The sequence below is a fragment of the Rhinolophus sinicus genome, chromosome 1, assembly GCF_057876585.1.
Source record: "Rhinolophus sinicus isolate RSI-liver-muscle chromosome 1, RSI-T2T, whole genome shotgun sequence".
NCBI classification, from domain to species: Eukaryota; Metazoa; Chordata; class Mammalia; order Chiroptera; family Rhinolophidae; genus Rhinolophus; species Rhinolophus sinicus.
In genome coordinates, this window is record NC_142501.1 from 52,658,572 (window position 1) to 52,672,549 (window position 13,978).

Below are 13,978 nucleotides of genomic sequence, written 5' to 3' on the forward strand. Positions count from 1 at the left end.
CCACATGGGCCACTGTGAGCTGTGCCCTCCTTAAAAAGAGAGAGAGAGAGAGAGAGAGAGAGAGAGAGAGAGAGAGAGAGAGAGAGAGATGGGGAAGGGACAAGGGGAAGAGATAAGGACAAGAAATGAACCATCACAGGTATGTAATAGCCCTTCCTCTACTAGCAAAATGTGTCACGTAAATAATTCTGCTAACCCCTTGTGGTTCTGAACATTATTTAGAATCTTTCAAGGACCTCAAAATACTTTATAAACTGAGACGAGTATGCATATTTATAAATCTAGGGGTAGGGGAAGACTCCTCCCAAAAAACCCAATCCAGACCCTCCCCTACCCAACACACAAACTCCCACCCCACAACTTTGAAGTGAGGTGACGTTAGACAGAAAAGGTAAGAGAATCTGGAAAGAGGATTCTGAAAGTTGAAAAAAAAGTAGAGAGAAAGGCGGGCGGCAAAGCAACCAGAGCCTCTCAAGGACAGAGAGGCAGCCTGACACCTCCACGTCTGTCTTGGAGGTGCTTATTCTCTGATGCAGGAGGAAAACAGATAAAAAGATGTGATTCTGCCAATGGAGGCAAAAGAGAGACTGGAAACAGGAATTCGGGAATTCTAGCCACCCAATTAGTTCATCTCTATTCTGGAACCCCCTTCTCTTCACTGATGACAACCTTAAAACCCTTAAGTTCCCATCTGGTGTTATTCCAAGAGGGAGCCTTATAGTACCCAGAGGGATTCGGGGTGGGGTGGGGGAGCTGTGTGGCAATAGCACCCTCTCTTATCTTCAAAGAAAAAGGTCCTTCCTCTTCTCTGAAGTGCACTTCCGAACTGGAATGAACCCCCGGCCTTTCCCTGGCACTGCTTCAGCTCAGCTCAGACTTGAGAGAAATGTTTCCCCAGAATGAAGGTGACCAGATAATATGGATTTCGGGCAACCAGTGCTGCTGTCCCCTGGGCCCACTGCAGCCAGTTCTGGGGCAGATGCTTTAGTCTTGACCACAGAATCAGGGCCCTGGCTTTAGTCAGCCTTCCCAGGCCACCTCAGGGGCAGAGGAGGCTCTGTGGTCTCATTTCCTCTCCACCTTGGCTTCTTTTTTCACTTCACTGAAGATTAGCTATTTCCACCACAACCAGTTCCTGTTCTCACCAGCTGTAGTTGTTTCCCCACAGACAGAGCTATGAAGCACTGGTGTGGCTGCCACCTGGGCTGTCCCAGCTGCAGAAACAGACCCAACAAGTCCTGAGCTGAAGGGCTTTTTCATTCCAGAAAAGACAGCAGGGAGAAGAAATTTTAAGAGGCAGGAAGTAATTCTAAGAACACACAGTGGATACACCGGTGTCCATCTTATTATGATTTTAATCTTACATAATAGTTACATAAGAAATGCAAAGTAAAACAAGATACCATGTTTCATTCATGAAATTGACAAAGGTTTTTAAAAAATTAAATCATCCAGTAACGGTTAGCTTACAGAGAAAGGAAGACACACCACAAGTGGAAAAGCCAACTGGTACAACTTTTTTAGAAGGCATATTTCTCAAAGGCCTTTAAAAAGCATATACCCTTTGACCTGATAACGTGACTTCTAGTAATTTATCCTAAGGAAATAATCAGAACTACACACAAATAGTTATGCACAAAACAGTCATCACAGTGTTATTCATAGAAGCGAGCGCGCAAGAGAAATATAAGACAGTAATAAAATATATTATGGAGTACTGTGCAGCCATGAAATCATCATACTGAAGCATATTTAAACAAATGAGAAAATGCTTAAAATAGTAAAAATCAGTTTACAAAACAATATGCAACGTCCATAGTAGATAAAGGTGATTTTAATTCTCTTCTTTATACGCTTCTATACACGTTATACATTTTTCTATGTTTAACTTCCAAATTTGCTTAATAAACATGAATTATTTCGTCATCAGAAGAAAAGAAGCTATTCTCAATCCTCCTCCCTCCCTTTGAGGGCACTCATATGCATTACTCCCTTTTTTAGAAAACCATTTGGAAATGTGTATTTAGGAACCTAAAAACGTATCCTACAAACTGGCATGTTCAATTTTGGGTTTCTATCCTAAGCAAACAGAAGCAAACAACCTAAACGTGCAACAGTGGGGGGTAGTTAAGTAAACAATGGTATATTCACGTGCTGGACCATTGTACACTGGACAATCATTTTAAAATGTTTACAATGATTAGCATGGGAAAACTAATAAAATTTTTAAGAACTGGATTTTTAAAACACATTGACTCCATTTGGTAAAAGAACTAAAGAAAATAATGGATGTTCTTCAATCTAAATCTTCAATCTTTTCTTCTTTCTAAATAGCCCATACTTTTACGAGAATGAGTATTACTTTAAGAGGAAAAGGACAAAAACCTTGAATCTCCCTCTGAGCAATAGAAACATTCCCAAATGACAAGGAGTCCATTCCATCAGACCATCCCCACACACACATACACACGCTGCCCCAGTCTAAGGCAAGGTCATAGGGGAAGGGCAAGGGAATGAGGATCCTCTGTCTGTGGCCTAGGGTCTTCTCAGTGGGGTCTCTGAACAAGAGGGGGTTCCTCTGACCAGCTGCTGTTGTCAAGGGCCCTTTCCTTCCCCCAAGTGCTATTCCAGCCTGAACTAATTCACTAAAATCTCCAGAGCTAGGGAAAAAATTCCACGATGGCTATTTGGAACTTGATATTGAGTCCAACTTTTTCCCAGCCCCTTTCTGTGTCCAAGGAGGCCCCTCAAAGCCTCTAAGACAACTAGCACCCAGGCCAGCTTAGCTCCTACATCAATGTTACACTTACAGCAAACCCCCAAGTCATCAGTCATCACCAGGGAAATGTGAGAGGAGGAGCCGAGGCAGGGACAGCCTGTCACACAACCCCACCCTCGTGCCCTGAAAGCCTCCTCCTGAGGGATAGCCAGGGCTTTTTCTGGCATCAGAACCTTCAGACTCCATTTCAAGTCTGTAATAAGTCAGCAAAGAGAAAAATCAGGGTGGAAACACAGCAAAGGCAGACGCCTAGCCTTTCAACGCCCTTAAAGTCCTCTGTTTCCCCTTTCTATCGAAGAAAAGGCTAGTACTGGCCAGAGTGCTAGCTTCAGAGTAACTGAGCATAGACAGTAACCTAGTTAGGACCAAAACACAGACCGGGCCTTTATCAGACCAGAGATCGGCTCTCATTCTGGTATTAATAAAGAAGACCCTCAATAAGTGTCCATCCCTAAACTTCTCAATACTCAACAGAATGGGAGCTACGGCTCAGACAGGGAGGTAAGGAAGGATTCCAAGGAAACAGCATAGCAGTAGCTTCGCAACCTTTTTCATATGAGGGCATACCTAGAAAATAATACTATTTGTACAGTACATGGGGTGTGGTGAAAGCTGATCCCAGCCAGAGGGGACCAATCAGCGACCTCAGCTGCCCCCAGGGATGAGGGGATCCATATCCCAGCACACCAGGAGGGAAGCCCTGGATTAGGGCACTGGGCTGGGTTAGGACTCTTGGGATCAATGTACTGGACAAATCACCTCGTGGCCCCAGACCTCGAGCTCTCCAACCTCGGCTGACAGGCCATGGGTCAGATCATGTGTCTGCACCAGAAAGCTCGGAGCCGGTGGTCTTGACTCAGCAATGATACAACTTCCCCAACCACGGGTGCTTTTCAAGGGGGTTTCCATAGATACATTGGAACTGGGGAAGCCCTCCATCTGACAGCAACAGACAGAACCCAGAGACTGGCTATATAAAACAGGGTAATTGATTTCATCAGATTTCAAAACTTAAAATCCCTTTTTGGGAAAACAAGTGGTCTCAGATAAGTCATTGCTAAGAGCTACAAATGTAAAAGCTACCATTTACTGAGCACATAGTAGATGCCAGACTCTGCTAAGTACTTGACTTCCAGTTTCATTAAGTCCACACGACAACCTCATGTGGCAAATGTTATTATTATCCCCATTTGTAAGAGGAAACTGGGACTCAAACAGATTAAATAACTTGCTTGAGGTCAAACACTTTTCTAACTGGACACTGTTAGAAAGCCACTATGTGAGCCCATTTTGACTTGAAAGTCCCTATGTTTAACCAGGACACCTGCATGATATCTCAACAAAACCCCCAAATACTATTTGGCTTTTTCTGAAAGGAAACCAATTATAGTGAAGCTGACAATCTGGGAAAGAAATGGGTGAAAAAGGAGCAACTTGTCTGACTCTCACACAATCAAGTAAAGCAGCTAATCTATATTGCGTACTATATTGGGTGCCAATCGCCTTACACACGGCTCACCTAATTCTCACAGTCCCATCAGGATAGGTATTATTAGCCCCAATTTACAGATTAGTAAATCTATAAAATTTATAGATGACACACAGAGAGGTTAAGACAATGCCTGGGACTGAGCCCTTGCTTTTTCTACTATACTGTGCTTCTCACCGACTGTTCAACAAATATACCTGAGCCTGTTCCAGGGTCAAACATCCAACAGCCAGCATGGTTCCCGAAGGATAGCAGAAAGGACACATTTCAGGTCCAGAGGAAAAGGGATCTTGAAGAGCCCCCAGCGAAGAACTCAAATGCCCAAGAAAGCATGATTTCCCTGTGTCAGAAAAGTTGAGGTAAAATCCCCTTCTCTCCTAAGACAGCTAACTAGCCCTGGCCTGCCCTGTTCCAACCCCTCAGCAGCAGCAACTCAGGCACACAGAAACAAGACCAAAACAAAAGCCACAAGGAAACAAATCAAAACTTTATATAGCAAGGAAGGTTTGCAAGTGGGTGGTCTGGTCCCTTGCTTAACCTAGGCTCTCTGGGTGCTCTGGCTAGTAATCGGGACACCACGTGCATTTTGTGGCTATTAAGCCATCAATTCGCCAACTAAACAAATGTATCAACCAAGCTCCAACGAAGACATGACCGACTCCGGTTATGAGTTCTCACAACAAATGGTCTGGCAGCCCCTACCTAAGGCAGCCCCCACCCCAGGCCACCCGAGTCCACCATCCCTTTCTCTCCAATTTCTGACGCTACCTTGTGCCAGCTCACTGGGGGTTTTCATACCCCCACTGGAGTGCCGATTCCCTCCCACTCTTTTTCCCAACAGTTGAGCTCTTGTTCTCAAGAGCACAGAATCCCAGGCTCTCCTCCTCAGCCTCTGAGATGGCCACAGCACATTAGTAATCACTGACTCACTCCATTCCCCCTGAGGAGGCTAGGGGAAATTCAGAGGGGCACAGGATGCATGGCCCAGATCCCTCTGGTCCTTTGCTGAGCTGGTGGGCAGAGAGCTGCCAGTAACACTGCTTCCCCTTGGACCCCCATGGATCCTGTCTGCTTTGGCTGTGGTACCAGTGGGCCGATGTCAGGCTCTCCACCATCAGAGGCCAGGATCTCTCGACAGCTCCACTGATGCCAACAGATCTAATCTCCCTATTCCAAGGCAGATGAAATCCAAGAAGGCTGCTAAGTCCACAACTTATCCCTCCTCGTGGGCAAAGGCAAAGTCAGCCCTGCAGGCCATACCAACAATAATGGCAGCATTGAGGAACCAGGAACTATTTCCCCAAGTCTGTTACTCCGTTAGCAAATATTCCATCACCTAGTTCACTTTCTTTCTTCAAAGCTTCATTTTTAGCTCCAACATATTCTTAGGCTCCATCCCAGTGATATCAGCTCAGACCCTCTCTATTCACAGCCACGGACATCAAAAGTCCAATTCCCACGCCAAAGGAGAATCCCAAAGTCAGCTCTAAAAACTCATCTGTACAGAGCTTTTGGTTACCTACAAAAGACTTTTAAAAAAGCACAAGCAAGGAACACCGACCAGCCACTAAGGCTTGACATAAAAGGGGAGGAGGGCGGGTTGGTTTGTGTATTGTTTCAATTGGAAAAATACACTAGTGAAATGGCTTATCCACATGTTCAGCCCTTTTAGGCAAATCCCACTATAACTTTGCAGGATGCCTGCAGGCCGTTCTGAAAATAAGTAGAATGGCATCACTCTTTATTCCACCCCCTCCAAGAGCTGCCAGCCCCCTCCCCATTCCCCCTTCGCTCCCCCAAACATCTGGTCCGGGCTGGGAGTGGGACCCACTCCCTGGAAAGCCTCCATGTTAACACGAGAGGCGGTCTCCCCAGTCAGAGAGCCCTGACTTAGGCAGAGGAGTGGGCCGGCCCCACGCTTCTGAATTCCCCCGCACCAGCGCGAGGCTTAGGAATGAGAATTCTAGGGACGCGGGGAGGCTGTCGGGGAAGTGGGGAGAAGTAAGAAGGACAACAGAAGGCGGGAATGGGGGAGAAGAAGTCTGGATCCTGGGGCGGTCCCGGGCGGGGGGACCCTTCCTCCTAAGCGTCCAGCGGTTGAAGCGTCGGTCGGGAGGTCCCGGATAGGGCTGTCCCCGCCGGCCGGCGTCCGCTCAGAGGTTCCCGGAAAGGCACTGGAGGCCGGGGTCTGTCGGAAGCCCTGACTGAAGGGGTGGGCCGGACGGGGGGAACTGAGGCCAAGTCCCACACGGAGCGCTGGGACCCGGGGGGCGGTAGGAGGGGGAAGAGACTGGGCTCCGCTCTCACCAGCACCAAGGCGAACCTCTCTTCCAGCTCACAGGGCTCAGGCATCGGCATCTTGCCGGGCGGCGGCAGCAGGGAGACAGAGGGCGGTTCGCCTGCTCCCCCCTCGGCGCTCTCCAGGTTGCCCATCGCCGCGGGGCCCCCTCGGGGGCCTCAGCCCCCCACCTCCACGCCCGGGGGCTTTAGGCTCGGCCGCTTGGACCTGGCTCCTCTATGAGCGCCGGCTTTCCCAGTCCTGACTCCTCCGCCCGGTCGGGGGCGCCGGGGACTCCTCGGGGGTCCCGCAGGCGATGGCGCTCGGCGTCGGCGGAGGAGGCGCAGCGGACTGTGCCACAGAAACGACCGGCACTGCAGGCACGGCTCTCGCTCACACTCTCGGCGCGCCGCCCCGGCACTGCCCCTCCCCGCCCCGCGCTCTCTTTCCCTCTCCCCCCCACCCCCACTTCGCTTCCTCCCTCCCACTCCCCGCCGGGACTCCGGCTTCCCACCCCCGCCTGCGCGGACTGTATCCCGCTCGCGGGGCTCCCCATTCATGCAGGCCCCGCCTCCCGCCCACAAACCTCCCGGGCGGCCGTCCCGCCCCCTCCTATGCCCGATTGACGACCACACCGACCAATCACCGCGCCTCCCGCCCCCAGCGGCCTCGCGCCTGGCGCCTAGCGCGCCCTGGCGGCCCTAGTGTGCATCTTTTCACCGCGCTTGCGGTGAGTGTGACCAGTCGGCTTAGACTGCCAGGAAATGGATCTGGCCCTTTCCCACAAGGAGCTCACAATATATACCAATAAGTAAAATATAGGGCAAAGTGTGAAAAATAACTACAAGAGAAGTAGAAATTACTAGGACGCTCAAAAGAGGGAGAGAGACTACATCTGTTAAGAGTCATCAAAAGGGAGATCATGTTTGAACCTGGCATTGAGGAATGAGGAAGACCTTAACTGACAGAGACAGGTGAAAGGCATTTAGAGGGAGAGGACCTTTTAAAGTTCAGAGGTTGCTCTGTCTGGGTGTGAAAATGGAGGGGCAGGCGAAGAATGCTGTTCTAGGCTAGGTCTGCTGGTGGCTAATCATTGATGATCGTGATGGACATTGTTGTTTCTGCCAGCTTAGCCTCCATCCCTTCTTCAAGTGATAGCACCCCATTTCCTTTTAGGGAGCCACCGTTTCCCTATTCTCAGTCCGTGTAGAGCTGAACTTTACTCCCATTCCAGGGAGCCCCCATGACCCAGGCCTGACCAGTCACAGGATTTTCTGCCTTTCCCTTCAGAGATTGTTTTAGGGACTGGCACTTGACCAACGCCCAGAATATGACTCATTTCTAAGGCTTTCACTGGAGCAATCAGGAAAGAGGTACTCTATTTCCATTAGGGCTGCTAAATTGTTAGAATGTAAATCGGGAGCGGCTGGTGTGGGTCGTGCCATCACACCTCAAGCCTGCTTGAGAATGAAGCTAATGCAGAGGAAAGCAAAGTTAAGAGATAAAGACAGAGTTCTAGTAATGGGATGAAAATCAAAATCCAACCATGGCTGAAGTTCTCTCCTTGACTTTTCATTCATTTATCCAACAAATATTTACTGAAAAGCTCATCATATGTCAAATATTGTTTTAGGCATTGAAGATACATCTGTGAACAAAAAACGCATACATCTGGGGCCGGCCTGGTGGCTCAGGTGGTTAGAGCTCCATGCTCCTAACTCCGAAGACTGCCGGTTGGATTCCCACATGGGCCAGTGGGCGGTTCGATTTCCACATGGGCCAGTGGGCTCTCAACCACAAGGTTGCCGGTTCAACTCCCGCAAGGGATGGTGGGCTGTGCCCCCTGCAACTAGAAAATGGCAACTAAAAAACAGCAACTGGACCTGGAGCTGAGCTGCACCCTCCACAACTAAGATTGAAGGGACAACAAATTGACTTGGAAAAAAGGCCTGGAAGTACACACTGTTCCCCAATAAAGTCCTGTTCCCCTTCCCCAATAAAACTTTAAAAACAAAACAAAAAAAACCGCATACATCTTGCCCTCCTGGAATTTACATTCTGGGTAGGAAAAAAAGTGGACAATAAATAAGTAAAATGTACAGATGTTAGTTATCAATGTTAATAAAAATAAAACTGAAAGGGGATAGAGGTGGGGGAATTGAAATTTTAAATAGGGTAATCAAAGAAGGCCTCACTAATAAGATAACATTTGGATAAAAATCTGAAGAAAGTGAGGGAGTAAGCCATGTGGACACTGGGGGAAGAATGATCCAGGCAGAGGGAACGGCGAGTGCACACTATGGCTGATGTGTTAGAGAAACAGCAAGGAGGCCGTTGTGGCTGGAGTATAATGAGCAAGGGAAAGAGTAGTAACAGATGAGGTCAGAAGACATATTATGCAGGGCATTGTAGGATACAGTAAGGGCTTTGGTTATTCTCTAAGTAGGTTAAGTAGCCATTGGAGGATTTTGAGCAGAGGAGTGACATGATCTAATTTATGTTTTAAAAGCTCGTTCTGGCTCTTACATTGAAAACAAACTAAATAGAGGCATGGGCAGGGAGACCAGTGGGGAGGCTATAATAATAAAATAATACAGGTGAGAGATGATGGTGGTTTGGACTAGGACAGTAGCTGTACAGGCAGGTAGAAATGGTCAGATTCTTCTTTTTTCCCTCTGTACTAAGATTTTTCAAGTCCAGGGTCCAATCCAGGATCACCTGTTGCGTTTCGGTTGTCATGTCTCTTCAGCCTTCCTTCATCTGGATCGGTCTTAATTCCATCTTTCTTTGTCCTTCTCAACTTTGACATTTCGAAGAGATGGGGCCAGTTATTTTGTAGAATGTTCCTCGATTTGGGTTCGTCTGATACTTCATTAGATTCAAGTTATGTGCAAGTGGCAGGAACACCTCAGAAGTGATGCTATGCTCTTCTCATTGATCCTATCAGGTGGCAGGCAATTGTAACTTGTTCCCATATTGGTGATTAACTTTGACCACCAAGTCCTGAACATGTCCTCCAATTTTCTCTACTTAGTTACTATTTTCCTCTTTGTAATTAATAACTAGACTGTAGGGACATCATCTGAAGCCATGTGAACATCCTGTTCCTTATATTGATGGCTCTTGTGTGAATCAAATTATTATAATGATTGCCAAATGGTGATTTTTAAACTCTATCATTCTTTCTGCATTTGTTAATTAACATTTTACTGTAAGGGTCTTCCTTTCTCCCTTATTTATTTACTTCTGTCACTATGGATCCAAGCATTCTGATTTACTCAATGGGTTATAATCCATCACTATCTTTACTTATTTCGATGCTCAGATTATCCCAGATTTGTCCCGTGGGAGCTCCTTCAAGCTGACTTCTGTGCCTGTCATTCTTTGAGCACATTCTTAGTCTGGCACAAAATGATTCAGGCTTACTATTCCAGTGCCAGCCCTGGACTCAGCCATTTTGCTAAGGACCCCTGGTTCTTTAAAGTGGGGAGTGATATTAGAACCCAAGATCTGGAAACTGGGTGTGCTCATTGCCACTGAGGTGTCTTTGCTCATGTCCTTTCAGTGGACAGACTGGGGAAATAGCCATTACATATCATTCTTGCCTTTCACCGTTTTATATTTGTAGCTCCTTTCTCTCACTGTGAAAAGCCTGGCTCCTAACAAGATCGATAGATATATTTACTCCTTTGCTCAATACACATAAACTTGTTTCAGAATTACTATACCCACACCACTATTAACAATAAACCTACTAACCTATTAAGTCAAATTTAAGTTTTCTTTGCAGTTCTTTTGGTCCTTTGATCTTCAGACTGAGGGTAGTAAAAGTACTATAGCTAACTTACTTGGATTCTTTCTTTTCATTTTTCTTTAATCTGGTTGTTACCCATTTGAAATGTAGCTGTTTATTTGTGTCTGTTTATTTCCAACTTGGAAGTGAAAAACCAAATTCTTGTTGATTAAACTTTTGGCATTTTAATTATGATGTGTCTTGGTGGGGTCCTCCTTGGGCTCACCTTGTTTGGGATTCTCGGTGCTTCCTGGACCTGGATGTCTTTCTTTCACCAGGTTGGGGAAGTTTTCAGTCATTATTTCTTTAAATGGGTTTTCTATCCCTTTCTTTGTCTTTTCTCCTTCTGAAACCCCTATGATTCGAATGTTGCTATACTTGATGTTGTCCCAGAAGTCCTCATTTTTTTAAATTATTTTTTCTTTTTGCTGTTCTGATTGAGTGATTTCCTCTTCCTTGTCTTCCAGCTCTCTAACTCATTCTTCTGCATCAACAAATCTGCTGTTGTAGTTTTCATTTTAGTTTTGTGTTTTTCCATTCTGACAAGTTCTTTTTTATATTTTCTATCCCTTTGTTGAAGTTCTCAGAATGTATTTATTCTTCCTCTAAGTTCATTAAGCATCCTGATAACCAATGTTTTTAACTCTATCTGACAGATTGCTTGTCTCTATTTCATTTAGTTATTTCTCTGGAGTTTTGTCCTGGTCTTTCGTGTGGAACACATTTCTTTGTCTCATTTTAGCTGTCTCTCTGTGTTTGTTTCTATGAATTAGGCAAAACAGCAACTTCTTCCGGTCTTGAAGGAGTAGACTGCATGTGCTGGTATCTTTGGCAGGGCAGCTGGAGCTGGAGCACGCATGGGCTGCAGGGCATCCTAGGGGCAAGCCTCACCGGGGCCTGGAGCTGTAGCTGGAGTGGGCACTGGTGGAGGGAAGTCCCTGGGGCCTGGAACTCAGCCTGGAACAGCTGAGAGCCTCAGGGATTCCCAGGGTTAAGCAGCTGGGGCTGTAGCTGAAGTGGAGTGGTCTTCAGGGAGTCCAGGGGACAAGCCACACTTGGGTGGGAGCTGTAGCTAGCTAGGGCAGGTGAGAGCCGAGGAGAGTTCTGGGGACAAGTGGTGCAGGGGTGCCCAGGCAGGCTGGCTGGAAGCTAGAGCTAGAGCAGCTCACAGGGAGGCCCACGGAAAAGCCACATAGACCCAGAGCTGTGGATAAAACAGGCAAGGGCCTCAGGGAGTCCAAGGGACAAGCAGTGGAGCTGCTGTGGGCTTAGGGCATGAGGCGCACTGGGATGGCTTTAGCCTGTAGTTAGAGTACCTGGATCTAGCACCTGCCTTGTGATCAAGGGGACGGGGCCACAAATGATGCTCTGACGCTACGGAGCCTGGAGAGAGTTCCCAAAGCTGGATGGATTTCCTTCCCATATAGCCTACGTGTCCTTTAAACCACTGTTGTGTCCCAGTGCCCCAGGGCAGACAAAAGTGTGTGGGCCCTTCTGTGATCCCTCCCAGCTGCGGGGGGGGGGGGGGGGTATGTTGGGTTGGAGTGCTCACAGTGCTGTGTCTCCAGCTGCCCTACCTGTTTCTGTGTGGTCTCTCATTTGTTGTGCAGAAGCTGTTCAGTCACCTCTCAGTTCTTCTTCAGGGGGAATTGTTCTGTCTGTAGGCGTAAATTCAATGTGCCCATGGGAGGAGGGGAGTTCAGGATCTTCCTATGCCACTATCTTGAACCAGAAGCCCCCAGATTGTCAGATTGTTGGTAGATTTCAAAATACTGCCAATAGAAGTGCTTGCCAGTTTGAATGTGGAGGGTGAATGAAAGAGCATACCAAAGCATTTGACCTGAGCAATTGGGAGTGTGGAAATTTCATTAACTGAAATGGAGAAAGATTGTGAGAAGAATAGATTTATTGAGGGAGAGACAGAAAGGGAAAATCAGGAACATGGTTTTGGCCATGTTGAGTTTGACTTGCTGATTGGACATCCAAGTAGACGTAGCCACTAGGTAATTGGATATATATGAGACAGGAGATCCAGGCTAGCAATATCAATTTGGAAATCATCAGCATATTGATGCTTTTTAAAGCTAGTAAATTCTACTTTTTTCTAAGTCAGTCTGAGTTGGGTTTCTATTGTTTACAACCAAAAAATGAAGTCCCTGTCTTTCCAGACCATTGAAACTCTCTCCCAAGAAGCTCAGCCTCTTCCAAATCAGTTAGACAAACCAACCGTCTCACATCTTTTCCTACCTCCTACTCCAAACACACACTTTCCCAACTGCTATAGCAGATTCTTCTGAGGCAGAGGAGTTATAACATTACTGAAGACTTCTACTAGACAAAAAATTGAGAACCCATGAAGGGAAATAATTCATCAGTTATTTATTATAGATGCTCAAGGAACATCTAGCAGAAAGAAGAAATTTGATAAGACAGTAAACAGCAGTGTATTTACCTTGTGTGGTCTCTTGGTCCCAAATCTTTTATTTTTCATTTTGCTTTACCACCAGATTTCCATAATCTAGAGTCTTCTGGAGTCTGCTAGATTACTGCTTTCATTGTTGATTCTCTGCTCACCCACCTTCAAAGCTTTCTTACTTTATACAGGATAAAGCCAAAACTTAGACTGTTATTCAATCTCCAAACCCCAGTGCCTCTTTAACCTACAGTTCCTATCTTACCTGGCTCTAATATTTCATGAACACTTTGCTTCAGCTCGAAGGGTCCATCTCCAACCATTAGGTATGCATTCTTATGTCTTCAGATTTGCTCCTTGGGGTAGACAGAATACTAGCTCTCCAAAATGCCCTTGTCCTAATCCCCCGAACCTGTGAACATGTTATTTTAAATGGCAAAAGGAACTTTGCAGATATGATTCAGGATCTTGAGATGGGAAGATTATCCTGGAACATCCAGGTGGGCTCAATGTAATCACAAGGGTCCTTATAAAAGGGAGGTAGAAGGGTCAGAATGAGAGCAGGAGGTGTGACAGCAGCAGCAGAGGTCAGAGTGATACAGAGCCACAAGCCTAGGAATGCAGCATCCTCTAGAAACTGGAAAAGTCAAGGAAACAGATTGTCCCCTACAGTCTTTAGCAGGAACACAACCTTGTTTACACTTGAATTTTAGCCCTATAAGACCAATTTTCAGGCTTCTAACTTCTAGCACTGTAAGATAATAAACCTGTGTTGTTTTAAGCCACCGAGTTTGTGGTAATTTGTTAGCACAGCACTGGGAAGCAAATACACTTCTGCTGGGACCCTGACCTGGACTTCTGCTTTCTTCTACGCAGCCGATTCAAATCCCACCCAGGCTCAGCATAATCTTTAGTTTTTAACAAAATGCAACAAACACTTATTGGATGCATATCATGTGCAAAGCATCTGGCTAGAGACCAGTAGATAAAAAATACAAGATACAAAGATGAATAAGAGACCTCCTGACTTCAAAAGCCCTCACAGTCTGGAGCAGGGAAGGCAAAGTAGAGAGGAGGAAGAGGAGTATGGACCAAGTTTAAAAGCACCAGATGGGATCATTGGTGTTATATTGGTGGATATAAGCTTTTAAAACCTATCCGGGGGGCTGGCCCCGGTGGCTCAGGTGGTTGGAGCTCCGTGCTCCTAAGGCTCCGAGGGCTGCCGG

The 13,978-nt window shown here is 46.6% G+C and overlaps 1 protein-coding gene across 7 annotated transcripts in view; it reads right to left on the bottom strand.

Annotated features, from left to right (window-relative positions):
* FMNL3 (formin like 3) overlaps positions 1–7,100 on the bottom strand; it is a 50,261-nt gene extending 43,161 nt beyond the window's left edge. For 2 of the 7 annotated variants that reach the window (XM_074325717.2, XM_019724635.3), the window contains exon 1: positions 6,576–7,039. In XM_074325717.2, coding sequence (XP_074181818.1) covers positions 6,576–6,701 — 126 coding nt within the window. In that variant the 5' untranslated portion in view covers positions 6,702–7,039. Of the gene's footprint in view, positions 1–6,575 lie in introns of all 7 variants that reach the window. The other 5 variants (XM_019724636.3, XM_019724634.3, XM_019724637.3 and 2 more) reach the window with 4 other exon arrangements.
* Positions 7,101–13,978: the final 6,878 nt, after the last annotated feature.